This window comes from Rhinolophus sinicus, linkage group LG01 (assembly GCF_036562045.2).
Source record: "Rhinolophus sinicus isolate RSC01 linkage group LG01, ASM3656204v1, whole genome shotgun sequence".
NCBI classification, from domain to species: Eukaryota; Metazoa; Chordata; class Mammalia; order Chiroptera; family Rhinolophidae; genus Rhinolophus; species Rhinolophus sinicus.
The window spans coordinates 57,720,104-57,740,429 of NC_133751.1; the positions used below are offsets into that span (position 1 = coordinate 57,720,104).

At 40.8% G+C, this 20,326-nt stretch overlaps 1 protein-coding gene across 5 annotated transcripts in view; it reads right to left on the reverse strand.

Annotated features, from left to right (window-relative positions):
- The window catches only part of SENP5 (SUMO specific peptidase 5), a 45,998-nt gene extending 26,220 nt beyond the window's left edge, over positions 1-19,778 (reverse strand). The window contains exons 1-2 of one of the 5 annotated variants that reach the window (XM_019723618.2): positions 19,687-19,778; positions 5,485-7,022 (exon numbers count right to left, since the gene is read on the reverse strand). In XM_019723618.2, coding sequence (XP_019579177.2) covers positions 5,485-6,991 — 1,507 coding nt within the window. In that variant the 5' untranslated portion in view covers positions 6,992-7,022; positions 19,687-19,778. The other 4 variants (XM_019723616.2, XM_019723621.2, XM_019723615.2 and 1 more) reach the window with 4 other exon arrangements.
- Positions 19,779-20,326: the final 548 nt, after the last annotated feature.

The following is a 20,326-nucleotide window of genomic DNA, read 5'->3' on the forward strand; positions in this document are numbered from 1 at the left end:
AAGTATCGTATTGAATGTAATTTTTCCCTAAATTAATCTATAAATGTAATGCAATACCAATCAAAAGCTATGGTTTATATGCTTTTTTAATTGAAAAAAACAAATATAAAAATTCATCTTGGGACAAAAATGTGAGAAATTCCTAGACATTTTTAAAAAGGATTAAGTGAAAAGGTGACTAAGGGACAAGAGAGGAAGAGGAGGGCCTAGTCCCATCAAATCATAAATCTACAGTAATTAAAACAGAATAATGCTAGCATAGAAATAGAGAAACCAAGTCCAGAAAGAGACCCAATGGCAGGTGGCATCTCATAACCATGGGGAAAAGATGAATCAATCAATAAATATTAGAGCTAACAACTAAATCATTTATTCACAATTGGAATTCATTTTGGTGTAAAGAATGAGGTAGGGATCCATCTTTAGTTTTCCCCAGCTAAATGGAAAAATAACACATTAATAGTCTAGAAGAAAATAGAATTGAACATTTTTATACAATTGAAACGGAAACAAGCTTTAAGTAGAAGTGGTTTTTTTTCCCTAATACATGACCATAAACATTAAAATAAAGTAGCAGTCACCCCATAATTCCTTTAGAACTTTTATGCCCCTATGAACATGTATTTCTTAAACATGTAAGTAACAGACTATACTTACTCTTCTTGAAGCTGCATTTTCCTTGTCAATACATCATGTTATATTTTTTTCCTAAGTCAATTCAAAACAATCTAGTAGTCCATCAAATGGGTATGCCGTATTTTCACCAATTCCCCATTGATGACCAATTAAGTTGTTAATTTTTAGCTCTCTAAATAATGTCACAATTAAAACCTTTGACACATCCTTGTTCTATCGTTTCCCCAGAACACTTGCTAAAAGTCAAATTTCTGGGTCAAAGGACATGCAGATCTAAAATTTCAAATTTTCACTTATGACTTCTGTTTATATATATATATATATGATTTTAATGCTTAGGAAGTCAAATTGGTGTATTTTTATTGCTTCTGAGTTTCCTATCATGCTTTAAAATGTCTTAGCAACATGAGATTATAAAAATGATCTCATATTTGTCTAACAGCTCTCCTGAACTGATTCATACCACAAAATTCAACCTCTTAAAATATACAATTCAGTGACTGCATACTCAGAGTTGTGCAACTATTACCATTACCTAATTCCAGAACATTTGCATGACTCCACAACAAAACTTTGTACCTGTTAGCAGGTAGTTACGCCTCGTTCCCCTCTGCCCCCAGTCCCTGGCAACCATTAATCTTTCTATCTCTATGGATTTGCCTACTGTGGACATTTCAAATCAATGGAATCATAAGGTATATGGTGTGGCCCTTTTGAATCTGGCATCTTTCACTTAGCATGTTTTTAAGGTTCACCCACAATGAAACATGTATCAGTACTCCATTCCTTTTGATGGCACAATAATATTCCACTGTACAGATATATCAAATTCTACTTATTCATTCATCAGTTCCTGGATGTTTAGGTTATTTCTATTTTTTGGCTATTATGAATAATGATACTATGAACATTTGTGTACAAGTTTTTGTATCTGTACTTATTAAATTTTTAATCTATCTAGAATCTATTGTGATATACGAATCTATTTTTTCCTTCCAAAACATACAGCTAATCTGAATACAGAATCCTGGATTTTCATATCCTCCCTCAAGTTTTCAAATTTTTCAGTAACTCACTACTGTCATTGCAAAGCATCCAACTTAGTTTTGAAGGGAGTGATTTTCTTTTTATACTCGTATTTCATCAATTTATGCAATAGTTAATAAAATTATTTTATTTTTACTTTTTTTATTAGTTTCAGGTGTACAAAGCAACATAACAGTTAGACATTTCCACACCTCAGAGTGATAACCCCCTCCCCCAAGCTACTACCCTTCTGACATCATATATAACTGTTACAATACCCTTGACTGTCTTCCTTATGCTATACTCCACCTCCCATGATTGGGTGCATGTGTGTGTGTGTGTATATATATATATATATATATAAAATTACAGTTGACATACAATATTATTCTACGTCAGCTTCAGGTGTACAGCACAGTGGTCAGGCATCTACACCGTCTATGAAGTGATCCCCTCGATAAGTCCAGTCCTCAACTGGCACCTTACATGATCTTTACATTGTTGTTCATATCCCCCACACTACGTTTCATATCCCCATGACTATATTGCATCTACTAATTTGCTCTTTCTAATCCCTTCACCTTCTCCCCCATTCCCTCTCCCCTCCCATCTAGCAACCAACAGCTTTTTTTTCTATACCTGAGTCTCTTTCTGTTTTGTTTGCTCATTTATTGTTCTTTAGAGTCCACATATAAGTGAGATCATATGGTATTTGTCTTTCTCAGTCTGACTTATTTCACTTAGCATAATATTCTCAAGCTCCATCCATACATTGCAAATAGTAAGATTTCATTCTTTTTTATGGCCGAGTAATACTTCACTGTATAAATGTACCCCCGTTTCTTTATCTAATCGTCTATCGATGGGCATTTCGGTTGTTGCCATATCTTGGCTATTGTGAATAGCGCTGCAATAAACATAGGGGTGCATACACTTTTTCAAATTAGTGTTTTGGCTTTCTTTGGATAGATACCTAGGAGTGGAACTGCTGGGTCATAAGATAGTTAATTATGAAACACAATATATGTGTGCACATATACTAATATTTGTATAGGACAAATTGGAGTAAGTAAATTGTCTAAGCAAACCGGAGTAAGTACAACTGGCTCTTGATAAACCCCCCGCACTCAGCATAACGTGCAGTCATATTAGAGAAAGCCAGCACGCAGCACACCATGGAACTTCACACTGGCTAATGCTGTAGAAGTCAGGGAAGGGGGCATGTACCGTGCCGACCGCCCTACACTGATTCCTGATTGCTCTATTACTTCTGATTACTTAGGTTTAGTCCTTTTATTTGTTGAATTTGTCTCTTTCATTGTGTTGGTTTTCCTCAGGTCGTTGGTGATGGATTCTGGGCTCATCTCTACTTGGTTACCTGACGGGTGAGGAGAGGGCTGTGATGTGCAGTAGCTGCTGCTCTGCCTTGAACTATTTCCAGTGGGATTGGAGATGCGAAGAATCCCGAAATCTGTTCTTCTGGAAATGGAAGTTCCTCATTCTTCCATTTGCTACAATGGAGCAGGGGGAGGGGGTGGCGGAAATGTCCTGGCTCTCCCCACCAATCTGCTGTTCTTAGAATTTCAGTGCTGTATGTCAATTTTATCTCAGTAGAAGTGGGTGGAGGGTGAGAATTTCAGCTTGATAGCAGACATCCTCCTTACAGATATGTGACACAAGAAGGGAGAGGTGCTTTTGTTGAGATTCCCCACTGAACAGTCTTTCCTATGGGTCTCCCCTTTCCTCCCTATCTCCACCATCTCAAGAAATGGGACTCGCTGTGGTGAACCACTGTCCTGCACTAATCTTCCTCCTGCCAATGGGGCTGACCTCTGGACCTTCCCACTACTTCCCGCCTTGTTTTTGAGTATGGAGATACATACGTGTTTTTCATATATTTTTCATAATTTCTATGGGTTTGGTCAGAGGAAGAAGAGATGCCATGTGCTTACTTCATCCTCTTAAACCTGGAACTGCTATTGGTTTCTGACAGATATTCTTTACTAAGTGAAGGAAATTTTATTTATTCCTAGTTTTCTAAGATTTAAACACAGGAAAGCTGAGTTTTATTAACAGGCTTTTCAGTACTTGCTGAGATGCCATGCTTTTTCTCCTTTAGCCTGTGAAAATAATGAATTACATTGCAGATCACTAAATGTGGATTCTGTAAAACCTCCTACTTCCTCGTATCAGGCTACAGTTTCCTGTATGCCATATTCAATTTATCAATTGTTTTTTGAAGTGCTACATCTATATTTGTAAGTTAATTGGTATTTGCAGGTAAATGCTAACTTTTTCAGGCTTGTGTATCACAATTGCTAACCTTACAGTAGGGAAATTTGTCTCTCTAGTCTGGGACAGTACAAACTACAGAAATAGTGTTTTTTAATATTTGCTAGGACTCTGCACTCTGTATCTTCTAGTGGGGGGGGATTTTTTATACATACTTAACAGTTGGGAAAACAGTGTTCAGAATTGTTTAAACCACCAAGAAGTAACTCTCCTAACTCCCCAGAAAAAGCTATTTATAACAATTTGATATTATCTGTCCAACATGTCCTATACAAATATTAATACATGTGCACACATATATACACATACTCATCCTACATACGTGCCTATGTATCTTTTAACAAAATGGCATCATTCTGTTTTGCAACTTGCTTTTTTCACTTTATATAAATAGTTTTCAAACTATAGATCAAATTTATTCCTTAACAGCTTCATTGTATACTATTGCCTGGGTGTGCTGTCATTTATACTTCCATAGAAACATTTGTTTTGGTTGTCTTTAGTTTCTTACAACCAAGACAATAAGTAATGACCCTATACAAATATATTTATATTTTTATATCTTGAATAAATTGCAAGAGAGGGTTGTGTCAAAGACTGACATTGCCATATTGTCTTCCAAAAATGCTTATGCCAACTTACTTCACGGGGTAGATTTTGACAATTAGATTTTTTAAAGCAGGACGTAAAAACTTGAAGCCATAAAGACAGATAAATTTTACAATCTAAGAATTGAAATTTTCTGTTAAGCAAAAATATCATACACAAAGTCAGAATACTGAGGCTTAACTGAAATTTTCTGTTAAGCAAAAATATCATACACATACTGAGGCTTTTACCTTTTGATAAAAACTTATAACTTAAATTCTTATAATATTTATAATTAAAATTGAACATCTTTAAAACTAGAATGATGCTAACTAAAGTCATGAAGGTAGGAATCAGTGGATTTTGTTTAATGCTACATTCTTAGAACTAGGACAGTGCCTTGTACAAAGGAGCTTCTCATATATTAAGTAAATAAAATATAAATAATTGAATAGAAAAATTACATACAAACAAAATGGCCAGAAACACAGAAAAAAATTGTTCAAACTTAAAAACGCAAATTAAAACAAAGAACTCATATGATCTGTAAGACTGGCAAAGTTTAACAAGTGTAAACTGGCTCAGCTTTTTGGAGGGCGATTTAACAATTCCCTTAAATTTTTAAGTGTATTTTTCCATCATCAATTCTACTACTAGGAATTTAACTTACAGAAACAATTGTATAAATATAAAGAAGTAATTTCATTGCACCATTGTTTCTAGAAGTTAATAACTGGAAACAACACAAATGTCCATCAATCAAGAATTAAATAAATTATGGGACATCTATATAACACAGCAATATAAAAGGCTTCAAGAAGAATGTGTGATTGCTTAACGAGAAATCCATGGTTGGGAAGCAAGAACAGGACACTCCTAGAAAGGATAACAGACAGCAAGTGTGAGCTGGAGGTTGGGGGAGAATAAAGGAAGAGTGCATACCCGAAAGGCAGATTGACAGCTGTTCATCATCGACTGGAGATGCTTTCTGACTGTTCTTCCCACCTCCCATTTGATTTTCTAGTTTGAGTTCAGTGCACGTCAGAGGAGCCTCCAGGGGACTTTTACAGTAAGGGTGGTCCAGCAACTTAGAACTAAGAATGTTCTGCTTGAGAGATCCATCCTCATCCATCTGGCATGAGCTCTCTATCTGAACAGTCTCTTCGGACACGAGCCCATCTCCACTACTTACAGACTGATCTGCCCCGGACACCGCCAGTTTTACCCTGTCATCACTGACAGTACTTGTCCAATTTTCCTGACCCAGAGTCAGAGCATCGCTTTCAGTTTCCGAAATAAACACGTTACTAGAATGATGTTCTGGTAAGGGGATGTCATGAGTCAGCTCTGTACACTCCCACTTAGGAGAGGAACAGGGTGACTGGTCCCAGGTGTATGTGGCACTGCCATTCGGGTGGTCAGGGAATGCTTCATCTAAACTAAGCTCCTGGCCCAAGAAAGGACTTCCTTTAGTGCCGTCCTCAGGCACGTGCGCGTTCTGTCCCTTCACCACAGCACTGCTGTCCATATCTGGGAAGTACGGTTGGTGTTGACAAGAAGGGTCCTTAAGTTCGGGGGAAGGGAATGGGCTACAAGTGCCACCCTCACCGTTCTCCCTACGGGTCTCTTGATGGTCCCCCGTGACCTGCACCCAGCTTTGCTGGGGTTTTTTTAGCTTGCAAACTTTGCTTTTTGTTCTGAAGTGCTGGGATCTGAGAATCCTATACCGAAATCTAATCATGGATAATTTCTCATACATCATAAGAGGAGATACTTTTATTCTTCTATGTTGGTTAAGTTGAAACTTTTTTGGAGTCAGGGGTCCCCCATTCCTGTGGTGCTCTAGCCCTTGGTAGCAGCTATAACAAAAGCGCTTTCTCTTATGGTTGCTCAGTGTGACCACAATTGTGCCGCTCTCACCTGGACTCTGGCTCTCCCCATTGAACTTCATGGGAAAGTCAGACGCTTGCAGCTCTGTCCTTGGTCTGTGACCAATGGCGTGACCTAAAACACTATTGGCTGGCAAGTCAGCAACTGCTTTCAAGAGATTTTTCTCTCCGCAATACTCATGGTCAGAGTTCTTTGCTGATGACAGCAACTTCTCTGCTTGGAATTTCAGAAGGGTCCTTGAGGAAATGAAGTGTTTAGTGCCTTTTCTTTTCACTTTAGAGGGCAAAGTACTAACATTTTCAGCAGCCACATTGGACTTTGTCTTAGTAAAAAAGGGTTCATCCTGGATCCACGTTTTCTGGATTTGAAGGGCCTTCTTTCTGCACTGGAAATGCCTCAAATGTCTGCTCCAAGTAACTGGCCTTCCCAACTTGGCTTTCAGAATGCACAAGTGCTGGTGGAAGTAGAACTTCTTAAAGCCTCCAAACCCAGTATTCCATTTCTCAGAAAAGGCTAAGTGGATTCCTTTCCTCCATAGAGTTTTCCTCTGTTTTTTCATTTTTCTGATGCATAATGAGATCTGGATGTAGCTGTTAAGAAGAGAAAGAAAAGTTACATTTCTACCCTAAAAATAAGGTCATAAAGACATATTCACAGAGGAGGCCCTACAACTAAAGACATACAGAAGAAGCCACCTCAAGACTGGTAGGAGGGGCAGAGACGAGGAACAGGCTGGTCTCACACCCGCACGTGACCATTAAAAATTGGGAGGGATATTTCGGTTGTGGAGGTCCCTCCAGGAGGAGCAAAGGGTTCTAGCCCTACACAAGGCTCCCCAGCCCAGTGTTTCAGTGCAGGGGAGAGAAGTCCCCATAACTTCTGGCTGTGAAAACCAGTGGAGGTTGCGGCTGAACGAGGCCAGGGGGGGCTGCAGTCCTGGGTGCTCCTCTTAAAAGGCCTGTGCATGGACTTACTCGCTGACGGACTCACTCACTCTGAGCTCCAACGCTGGGGCAGCAGCTTGAAAGGCGCCAGGGACATATGGGGAGGAACTGAGTTGTCTGGCTGCAGGGTGAGGGCTAGATGGGCAGCTTTCTCTTAGATGAAGGAGCTGGCAGAAGCCATTTTTCTGTGGAGCCCTCCCCACTCCTTGCGTGCAGACACAGGTAGCCCCATGTCTCCATCAACCTGGCTATCACAATTGTTCGCCATGATTCTCTGAGACCCTGACCCACCCAACTTTTGGGCACATGCAAGCCACTTCCAGTGGCTTTTCTGTATAAATGGCCTGCCTTGGCTCACGCTGTGGACTGTCCTAAAATCTCTCAAAGGTTCACAAAACCCAAACAGCAGCATCTGGCTTTAGCATGTCCTGTACCTCTGGCTGAGCAGCCTTAAGCCCAGCACTAGCAGCAGCTGGCCTCAGTTTGCATTTTGGCCTCTTGAGGTGCCTCTAAGCTCAGCATAGGTGGCAACATTCTGCGATTGCTTTGTGGCTCATGCCAGGTGGCCCTGGGCAGGGCACAGGATGCAGCTGAACTTGGCTTGAGGTGGGGCCCCTCCCAGAAGGCCCTGAGGCTGGCATGCCGTGGCCAGCTTCAGATCCAGCTGGAGCATCACCTGGCCACCTCTGTTGATGACACATCCAAAAAGCACACTGAGCAGGCACCAATTCCCTGCTAAAATGAATCCTGCTCTATATGGTCAGCCCCTGCATAACTCCTCCACTGTAGTCACGGACAGTCCTCAGAATCAATCAGCCCAAGGATCAATCCCTCCCACTGATGTGCAAACAGCAACAAGGCTCAACTACAACAGTAAGACACAGACAACCCACACAAGGGACATACCCAGAGTACCCAGCTCAGGTGACCAGGAAGACTGTGCCACTGGGCCCCACAGCACACCTACTGTGTAAGGCCACTGTACAAAGACCAGGAGACACAGCAGCCCTACCTAATACATAGAAACAAACACAGGAAGGCAGCCAAAATGGAGCGATAAAGAAATATGTCCCATGTAAAAGAACAGAACAAAACTACAGAAAAAGAACTAAACAAAATGGAGACAGCAATCTACCAGACTATGGTGTCAGATGAGTACTAGATTTATCAGGGTGATCACTTCGTAAGTTATTTAAATATCTAATCACTATTTTGTACACCTGAAACTAATATAATATTGTGTCAATGTTAAATGAAAAATAAAAAATTACTTAAAATAAATAAATAAATCAACCAGAATGTAGAAGGAATCCAAAATGAAATATAAATAATAAATAAACCTAACTGTACTCATATTACAAATAAATAACATAACCACACTGAAAGGAGAACAGAAAAGAATTAACCAAAGTAACTTTGGAAAATATTATTCTGAGTCTATAGGACAAGAAACAAAAGGACTGTGTACAAATACTATACTGTAGTTATCTATTTTGTTTTTCACAGAGGAATGAATTAATTCTGAAACTACTTTGTGTACATACAACAATTCTAAAATTGAGCAAATAAGTAAATACATTGTGGATAATTAGAACTAGGTTTCTCATTGTTGGTGAAAGAAGTTACAAATAATGAAAGAGACAAAGTGAGATAGCTTTGAATCTATAGTGATAGCTTGAGATCTATGGTATTTGTATGAACTCACGGTGCTTAATATATAAATAGATACAGATCTAGAAGTGTGCACATACATATACACTGGTACCTCGGTTTTAGAACATAATCTGTTCCGGAAGACTGTTCAAGTTATGAAATGTTCGAAAACCGAGGAACGGTTTCCCCATAAAAAGTAATGCAAAATGGAGTAATCCGTTCCAGACCTTTAAAATCAACCCCTAAAACTGCAAATTTAGGATGAATTTTACTATCTAATGATACCATAGATCCATAAAATTTATGGCGTTTGTAAAACAAAATGTTCATCAACAGAGACGTTCGAAAAACCAAGGTACTACTGTATATATTTTCTAGCTCTGTCCACTTAGAGGGCCTAGAAGCGATAACATCCCAGTAGCAATGGGCACACCTAGCACCCAGATCTTGGTTTCTAAATATTATCCTCCATGTAAACAAATGGCTGATTCCAGAGCTGGGGCAGAGAAGTAGAAGATGAATCTGGAATATTACTACAGTTCCAGAAAGTAAAGAAATGCTCAAAAAATGATGATGATATGTCACAAGGACACAGGAGCAAACTTGAAGGGGGTCACAACAGCCAAAAAAACTGAGGAACTGGATATAAAATGATAGTAATAGATTATAACTCAATAGTAAATATCCTGAGTCTACAGTGACATAAATAACTAAATAAACAAACGAGGAGATGGGACAACTCTTCCTTACATATAATTTCAAATCAATAACTATAGAAGGAATGATGGAAATAGAAAAGTTTTAATTTGCAACTCTTTTCAGAAATAACTGACTCATATAAGAATCATCAATGGATGCTAAAATTAGAGGGCAAAAGTACAATGAGAAACAAGATATTTACATAGTCTCAAATTACAAAGGCAAAAGTTGTGCCTTTCAATGGAAAAACCTGGCATCACCTTAATCAGGTGATCAAGGTTAACATCATTAGTAATGACACATGGACAACATGTTTCTCTTGATGTGGCACAATGTCACTTGTGTAGTATTCTTATCAAAAATGTGTAACCTGAATTTAATAAGGAAACAACAGACAAACCCACACTTAGGGACGCTCTTATAGGATATCTAGCCAATACACTTCAAATGTGTCAATCAAGGTCATGAAAGAAAAAAACAGACCTGAGGAACTGTCCCAGATTAAAGCACTAAGACGAAGGAGACAGGACAACTAATGCAACCTAGAATCCTGCATTGGATTACAGGAAAAAGGAAATTGTACTGTAGCTAGATAATGTAACATTGGAGGAAAGATGGGTGATGTACATATGAAATTTTTAAACTTTTTTTGTAGATTTCAAGTTATTTCAAAGTGAAATGTTAAATTTTCTTCAACATTTAATATTTTGAAAAAATGTTCTAGAAAAATAGCAGAGTATGACCAAGATTGAAAATAATGGAGTAAGGAGCCAGCCTGGTGGCTCAGGTGGTTGGAGCGCCATGCTACTAATGCTGAGGTCACTGGTTTGATTCCCACGTGGGCCTGTGAGCTGCGCCCTCTACAGCTAAGATTGTGAACAACAGCTCTTCCTGGAGCTGGGCAGCTGTGAGCAGCTGGAGGTTAGTGTAAGCTGCTGAGTGCTGCCGCAGGCTACCGTGTGCGCCGTGAATGGCCGGCAGCCAGTGTGAGTGGCCGGCAGCCACCGTGAGCTGCAATGGGCTGCTGTGTGCTACCATGAGTGGCCAGCAGCCATCGTGTGCTGCCGTGAGCTGCTGTGAGCGGCCAACAGGTGACCTACCAATGACCGAATGCCTCAGCCAGGGGGAGCGCAGGGCTCGTGATACCAGCATGGGCCAGAGAGCTGTGCCTTACACAACAACTAGACTGAGAAACAACAGCTTGAACCAGAGTGGGGACCAGAGTGGGGTGGGGGGGGGTGGGGGGGGTGGGGGCGGAAGAAGGGGGTAAAAAAAGAAAATGGAGAAAGATAAGAAAATTAAAGGATCAGGCCAGGAGATTAAATTTACAAATAAGTTTCAGAAAGATAAACTAAGAAAGTGCAGGAGAAGGGAGATGTCAAATACATAATTCAAGAAAATTCTCAGAATCAAAGGACATGATTTTGTACATGGAAAGAACCTATCAATAAATGAAAACAAACCCATACCAAACATATCAATAATGAAATTAAATTTAGACAACTAGGAGCAAAAACAACCTGCTATAAGCTGGGGAAAGGGCAGGTAATAACCAAAAAAAGGATATGTGTGTGTGTACATATGTAAAACATAAATATATATATAACATATTTATATAAATATATAATTTTTTAAGAATTAGGAATAGGAGTGGCAATGGATTTAATAGCAAGATTGAAAACTGGAAGAAAATTAATACTTTCAAAGTTCAAAGGGAAAATTATTTTGAGCATAGTATTTTATTTTTTATTTATTTTTTAAAAGGATTAAAACCTTATATCCCAATATCTTTTTTTTTAAATATTTATTGGGGAATATTGGGGAACAGTGTGTTTTTCCAGGACCCATCAGCTCCAAGTCAAGCCGTTGTTTTTACTCTAGTTGTGGAGGGCGCAGCTCACTGGCCCATGTGTGAATCAAACTGGTGACGTTGGTGTTATAAGCACTGCGCTCTAACCAACTGAGCCAACTGGCTGCCCCTTGAGCATAATATTTCAGACGCAGTCAAATTATTGACCACAACTGAGTATAGAAAAAAGGTTTTCAGAGATATAAGTTATCAAAATATCTACACATCCTTTTCTCAGGGAACCATGAGAAGGTACTCTGTCAAAATGAGGGATTAAGTCAAAAAAGACATGAGAATCAGGAAATAAGATCCGAAACAAGAGATAAGCATGAGGAATACTAAAGAAAATGGTAAAGAAAGATGACAGAGTGATAACTGTGCCTTGGGCCTTGAGAGCCACCAGTCCAGAAGAGGTCAGAAGGCTCTGGGAGAGATGTCTTTAAAAATGTAAAACGGATAGAATTTCTAACGTATCTGAATGCAGACAGGAGATATAAATTAGAAGAGAGCATGAAGATAAATTAGTAATAAGTACAGAGAACAAAAAAGACAATTATAATTTCAGGGACAACAAAAAGTTGTACAAGAAAGGAAAAACAGTCATTGTGAACCATAGTATACTTTACGACTTAGCTGTGACTATTTACATAATCCTAATAAGGTAAACACTGATCTAACCTAATGGTTCTCAACTAGATAACCCATACCACACCCCACCCCAACATTTGAATATGTTGCAGTGAATTCAGGTTGGTATTGATATTCAGTGCCTGGGGTCCAGAAATGCTAAAAATCATGTAATGGACAGGCTAATGAAGAACTACAGTGTTTCCCCGAAAATAAGACCGGGTCTTATATTAAGTTTTGCTCCAAAAGACACATTAGGGCTTATGTTCAGGGGATGCCGTCCTGAAAAATGTTGGTGTTGTATTTTACTTTATTTCTTTATCAATGGAAAAAGCACTTTAAAAGAAATAAATTTCTTACTGTGAAATTCAAATATGTTCTCATTGTGTACTACCGATATAAAAGATTTGGAATTTATTCTTTATAATACTTAAATGTAATTGCTGAGAAATCTTAATGTTTATTATATTAAGAATATCACATAAACACACACACACAAAACTGCATAAGTATAAGTTCAAAACAAATTTTAATTAAAGAAAGAGGGGGGAAAAAAGCATGTATTGAAGTTCTTTAAAATCCTCCCCAAATTAGAGAAACTATCTGGACTGTGCCTTAAAAAGTTAAACTAATATAATACATGTCTGGTGGTGACTATATCACCAATAATGCTAAACGTGTAAAAACTATACAAACATCTATTAAATTTAAATTCAATAAATATTTCAGTTTCTACAAATATGACGGCACTGAGCTTTCAAACAATGTATAGTCCAGTGGGAGGGTTATTTGAAAAAGTATTGACAAATGTGATGCATATAAGATAAAATTCAGAGTATTATGCAAATATCTGGCAAGAGGATCAGGGAAGACCTGTGTGAAAAAATTATTTTTAAGCTAAGACAAAGGATGAGAAAGAGTTACTAGGCAAAAGGAACAAGTAAACAAAAGCCCATGAGAGGAAATGTAGTATTCCAAGGAACTGAAAAAAACTTTAGTATCACTTAAAGGAGAAGCTGAAGAGGTAGGCAAGAAACAGAAAAGCTAAATTAATGATGCTGCTATTCACATAAAGGTAGGGTGAAGCCACTGAAAGACAAAGAGGAGTACAAGATCTGATTTGTATTCTTAAAAAGATCATTCTGGGCCGGCCCGGTGGCTCAGGCGGTTAGAGCTCCGTGCTCCTAACTCCGAAGGCTGCCGGTTCGATTCCCACATGGGCCAGTGGGCTCTCAACCACAAGGTTGCCAGTTCAATTCCTCGAGTCCCGCAAGGGATGGTGGGCTCTGCCCCCTGCAACTAAAATTGAACACGGCACCTTGAGCTGAGCTCCCGGATGGCTCAGTTGGTTGGAGCCTGTCCTCTCAACCACAAGGTTGCCGGTTTGACTCCCGCAAGGGATGGTGGGCTGTGCCCCCTGCAACTAGCAACGGCAACTGGACCTGGAGCTGAGCTGTGGCCTCCACAACTAAGACTGCAAGAACAACAACTTGAAGCTGAACAGAACCCTCCACAACTAAGACTGAAAGGACAACAATTTGACCATTGTTCCCCAATAAAATCCTGTTCCCCTTCCCCAATAAAATCTTTAAAAAAAAAAAAAAAAAGATCATTCTACCTGCAGTGTACATAGCCAAGGAAACCTGTTAGGAGGCTGTTACAGATAAAGGTAGGCAAGGTGCATGCAACAGCTACTTGGATTGAGGGAAAATCGGGAAAAGCAGCAAAGTAAATTGGTCTTGAGATTTTTAAGGACAGAAATGACAGGACTGGGGGAAGGCCTATATGTGGGGAGTGTTTTATTTAGTATGAGCTACTAGATCGATGGTGGTATAATTTATAAGGAACAAATGGAGAAAGACTGGAGGAAGGTTATACTGCCTATGCCTTTAGTTTTAGACATGTTAGATTTGAGAGGACTGTAAGAAATCCAAGTGGATATATACTGTTGGATTTACAGGCCAGGAACTTGGAAAGGAGGATACCACAGGAATCCCAATTTAAGTCATCAGCTTACAGTAACCCAAGCTACAGAAAATAACCTCATCTACGGAGGATTTGCAAAAGGGAAAAGAGAATGCACTCTAGGATGAAAAGGTGAGGTAAAGGAAGACTACCAAGCAAAAGAAAGTGAGAAGGAATGATCAGGGAAATAAGGCAGAAAAACAGGTTAGAGTGCTGTCAGAAAAGCTAGAAAAAGTTTCTAGCAGGGAAACGGCCAAAGGCTGTTGAGAGGTCAAACAAGATAAGGATTAAAAAGTGTCCATTTCATTCTCATTACATTTGCAAGAGAAATTTTAGTAGACTGGAGAGGATAAAAACAAAGATGGAGTAAAGAAAACATTACATAAAACTGCTCAAGAAGCCTGAGTAAATCTGAGCAAGACAGGGCAGGCTTTTGTTTTAAGAGAGTTGTAATCGTTTACATGGTGATGGAGTACTTTACTTACGGATAAAGATGGCAGACTGAACATTTTACTTTCACTCCCTCCTAAATCCCCATTCAAATGAGAATAAAAATTTTCTTAAACTATGTTTTAAGATAACTTACATACAGTGAAATGCACAGATCTTAAGGGTTTGTTTTGTTGTGTGTGTGTTGTTGTTTTTTAAAGCATATGCACACAACATGGAAGAGAGGACAACAGAACCTTTTGGAAGCTGGAATGCAGACTTACTTCCAGACCGAAGAAAGATAAATCTCAAGCTTGCAAGGAGGAAAGCAATCCAATTTATACAACAGTGACTAAAGACAGTTCTGGAATTGGTAGCAGCAGGTTCTGTAAGAGGGGGGGTAAATTTGGTGCTAAAACCAAGATGATTGGTCAAATCATTTAGATACCGCCTACGCTCCACAAAACCAGCCAACCGCCCCTCCCCATCTTTGCAGAAGCCTAGAACATTATTTCCAAGACTAGACTAGAGCAATGCTGTCCAATAAAACTATTGAATGATAGAAATAATCTACATCTGCCCTATCCAATGTGGTAGCCTCTGGATACACGTGGTTATTGGCCACTTGAAATGTGTCTAGTACACCTGAAGAACTAAATCTTTAATTGTATTTAATTTCAATTATTTAAATTTAAGTTGCTACACGTGGCTAGTGGCTACCACATTGGACCGTGCAGCTCTAGAGGGTAAAACAAAGGATTCTTGGATGACTTCTAACCTTTCCCCCAATTTAACTACCAGATTGCTGGTGGCCCAGCTTATAAGCTCCAAGCAGATGTGGAGGTTCTTCAAATCTAACTAACGCAACAGAAGAAAACAAAAATACTGCTATTGAAGGTTCTCCAATAAAATAGTCCAGCCGGTGCACCCTAAAACTGACAAATCCCAACCATGTACTCACAGCACATGTAATTAAAATTCAAAGCAACCTCCTCATGAGGTCTGTCGATATTTCTGCATCTGCATTTTCGGCCATGCTGTTGTGTGTTCACGTTCACCAAATATCAACATGCTTTCCAAGATAAAACACACATACAAGGGAAACAGGAGTGAGCTTTGAACTCTTATTAGGTACTCACGGCCCAAATTCTAAAAAACCCTTAAGCGGCCCAATATTTGGGTAAAAGTTTACAGGGCTGCCACTGAACTGGTTAACTCAAGCATCATTATGAAAAAGTTCTTTCTCCTAGAGGTAAAAAGACAGTGATGAGACTAGCTGTTGTGCAGTAAATAAACAGGGGTGGGGTTACCCACTCCAGAAAAATGAGACAGAACGGCTTGTAGTAGGAAACAAGATTTAGAACAAAACAAAAAATATTTCTCATTGGCAGTAGAGGGCATGAATGAACCATAAAAAAGATCAAGATTGAGAGATGAAGACTTGGACATTTATGGTACCTACTGATGATACTTTCATCACATTCAGCCATCAGATATAGAGAGATTATTTAAGTATCCAATTTTGGTCTCAAGTCCATAAAGAAACGGAAGATTGCCTCAAGGACCAGCAAGCGACTTCTAAACTCCACTTTTCAGTTTTTGTTTTTTTAAACAGGACTTTATTGGGGAACAGTGTGCACTCCCAGGCTCTTCCTCCAAGTCAAGCTGTTGTACCCTCAATCCCAGCTGTGGAAGGTGCCGTTCAGCTTCAAATTGTCCTTTCAATCCTAGCCGCCCTCAGAGGGCGCGGCTCAGCTCCAGGTCTGCAGGGATCCAACCGGCAACCTTGCGGTCGAGAGCCCATTGGCCCACGTGGGAATCGAACCAGCAGCCCTCGGAGCCAGGAGCACGGAGCTCCAACCGCCTGAGCCACCGGGCCAGCCCTTCACTGGGTCTTCAAGTTCTTACCACACCACCCCCGCCTTTGTTTCTATTAATATGTTAAATCTGTAATGTCAGTTTAGAATTAAATTGTGACCCTGGTTTCATATTTATCCTTTCTAAATATCTCTACTTGAAAAGTTTGCTCTGTAAGAATCTGAAATTCAACAATTTTCAAAACTTCAGAATTAAAGTATTTCAAACACAAAAATAAAGAATTTGGAGATTTAGTGACTTGGTTTTTCATCTGAGGCACATACCTATGTCTTTCTAGATTCTGAAATCACAGATCACCTATCTGTTAACATGGCGTTTTTAATCAGTGAATTTAGAATTCCCTTTTTCATGTCGTTGTCGGAAGTTAACATGCTATAAAATGGCCATTTTTAAAAAGAAAGTAATTCAGCATCTTCTTTCAGAGGATTTGTGATGTAGGGTCCATTTTTGGCTCTTGCTACTAGCACAGAATAGGAATTACTAGAGCAATGAGAAGGCTATTAAAGAATAATTTGAGAGTGAATATACAAGTAGCTCCCTAAAAAAGAATGCTCAACTCTGCCTGATAGCCTATTACCTTAATAATTCTGAAAATATTACCCACCCCCCAAAAAAAGTCATGAGGTTTTCACTACAATGGGTAAGAAAAATACACACCAGGCCCTGTTACCACCTCATCAGTTGATCCTTTCCAGGCATCTGCCAAATGCTTTAACTCAGTGGCACAGTACAATTGAACCAAGAAAATAAAAAGGGACTAAAAATTCAAAGACAAGCTTAAAGTAAATACTGACAGCCTCCAGTTAGATCAGGCAGTACAGAGCCCAGTTCTCAAACTGAATTCCAGAGAGAGCCGGCTAGTGATACAAAGTTCAGTGGTCATGCACACCACAGCGGAGGAAGGGAGGAAAAGCACTGGGCTTATTCTAAGCCAATGCAAAAGCAAAATAATCTTAAATTGGAATTTCTCTGTGGTTTATGAAGGTTCGACACAAAAACTTACAAAAAAACTGATTTATAAAAGTGATATAATCCTTGTATTATTCTGCCAACAAACAAACCTAAGCAAAATTTAGTAAGAAATTTTACTGTAAAATCTACTTTCATGAAAGAGGAGTCTAACTGCATAGAAAGCTATAACAACAGAATTACAGAGCTACTGACTTAAAGGGCTTTTTTTTTTTTTAACTTGTGAGCTCAAGGCACTACAAAACCTGCATTGGTACTATTGATTCAAGTAAAGTTATTTGTTAAGGAAAGGAAGAGCAAGAGAGAAAAAATTAAGAAGGCCTAGAAGGCAACAAACTGGTTGGGCACGACACTCCTCTCTCTAAGCCCGTTTATAAACTGACATGTGAAACATGATCTACATCTGTGTTTTCAAACCATGAGTATCACCTGACAAGCTTTGGAAAAACCACAAATACCCAGCTCCCACTTCAGATCTACTGAGGTAATGTCGAGGCATCTGGGGTTTGGTTTTAATTCCCCACTGCTTCTCATGCCCAGCCAGGTTTTGGAACCACCGGTTTAGATGACCTTCCTTATCCATGACTTAAAGTACCAAATTGACAATTCCCTGTCAAAGGAACCGAAGATTGCACTTGGGTACATACTGCACAGCAGCCATCATCAGGCTCCACTAAGGAAAGGAAAGCATCCTTCATGTGTCTGACCGAGCAATTGAAGAAGAGGGGCTACTCGCTAAAGTCACTGACTGCATCTCCCATCCCTCCTGCCCAAACACTTCTCTCACTTAGGGTCTATTAAACTTCAGTGGTGAATGTTCTTTCTCCTATATAGAGAAAGTCATTTCCTCAGATGAACTGTCATGTTCAGCTACTCAAAGGAGTCAAGTTCCTGTATTTATTTTCTGCACATTTTCAATTAACATGAAGTGTTTCAGAGGCAGAGTGAGGAGTCCTCAGACATGTGCAAAGAATTCCTTCTAAAGTGGGCCAAGGTGTAAATGACGCCCCTTCCAGCTTTTCTCCTAGAAAGGGCAGACTCGGCAAAGTTATCTTGAGAAAGGAGCAAACTGATTTGGGTCATCTCTCATGTACCAATCATGTTTTATCAATAAGCCTGAGACAGCTGGGTGACTAGGAGGGTCTGATTTCTTCCTACTGCCGCCAAACCCAAAGCACAGATTGCAGTTAGGTTCTAACTACACAAGATCCTAGTATCTCTTCTGGCACCCTTCTCCGCAACAGGATTAGTTATTCTAGGTAAAAGACGTAACTAGGAACCTACCATTAAGCGTCCTGGATATCCTTAAATTGAGTGTTTTACTAGGGTCCCAAAACATTTCATGATTAACTTAACACTCTGCTTTCTTCATTTTATTTAATTCTCCCTACTAACTTATACAGGTATAAAACAGCTCCACTGTACATGCGGTGAAAAACGATGAAGTGTTAAAACCACCACCAAATGGCAGGCTAGGATTTCAACTCAGCTCTTGCGACTCTCGAGTCCAAAACGCTTCCCACACCCTCTCGACATCTCTCCCAACAGAATGGCCGGCCCTACAGTGGAACTGGAATCAAGCTTCCCACCACACTGTTCAATTGTGCCAAACCGTTCACTAGAACAGGGTCCCAAAGTGTGGGGAAAGGAACCGAAGGCAGGAGAACTGTCCCTACAAATAAACTCCCGTGACTTCCAAGACCGCAGGAGCTCGAGGACCTCTTCTAACAGCAGCGCGCTCTCTCTCAAAGCTTTCCCTGGCTTCAGGAGGAGCGGCCGGGGGCGCTCGTTTCCTCTGCTTCTGCGTTGTACAGCTCCAACTGGAGAGAAAGAAGGGAAGGACAGCGGTCCCTTGGGACGAGATCCCTCCCCGCCCCCAGAAAGGTACGGCACCGCTTAGGGAGAAATCTGCTGCCTGCGGTTGGGGCGTGGGAAGAGGGCACCGCTTGAGGCCTCCAGGCCGGGGTGCTGAGCTGGCGCGCATCGGCGCGGGAATGGCCAGGCAGCCGGGTCCGTCAGTCATCCGGCCGATGTGACACCCAGGTTGCCGCTTACCTCCGTCCCTTGCTGCCCTCACCTGCCCCGCCGCGGGCCCAGAAACTGCGGCAGCTCCGACTGCGGCCCCGCCTTTGCCAGCTACAGGGAAAGACCCGTCAGCAAAGAGGGGAACGGCCTGCCCGCCGCGGCCGCGGCCGCCGAGCTTCCTTTGCAGCCGCTGCCGCGATGCCGGCGCTTACTTACTTCGTCACCTCCTCCCGGGCCCTTCCGCCTCAGCGCCGCCCCACACCGCGTGCGGGGTGCAGAGCCGGCGATGACCCGGCGCTGGGGGCGTGGCTCCGCCCCCCGTTCCCTCCGCTTCCGGCGGCGCGCGCTCCCCCGCCTCCTTGGATGTCTGGCTTCTGCGCTGCGCTTCGCTGTCTAGACCTGCGCTCGAGCCCCCACGGGGCGCCTCCCTCCAAACGGGGAAGGAATTGTAGAAGCTGATCTAGAAATTGCAGAAGCTCTAAAATTTGGTTTGAGACATCTGTTCAGCCCCCTCTGAAATTTTTACCCTAAAAGCGCTAGGGTAGACCGCAGCCACCGTACGGCCCGTCCCTCCACTAACCCGTTTTCTCTTTTGCCACAAGCGAAAGACCTTCCTGTGCTGGGTGCTCTGGCCCAGGCATTTCTTCTCTCCTCCTATGATGACCTTACCCATCGGCATTATAATGCGCCTCTTCATCTGTGCCCTGCCTCTTCTCAATGAGAACATTTCCGTTGGAGGGTAGAGCCCGGTTTTATTCACCATAGAAGTCGGAGCACCAAATAGTGACTGGCCCACGACAAGTGCTTAGTAAGTCAGCGCAGTAAATCTGTTACTCTCTAAGGAGAGAGGAAAGTG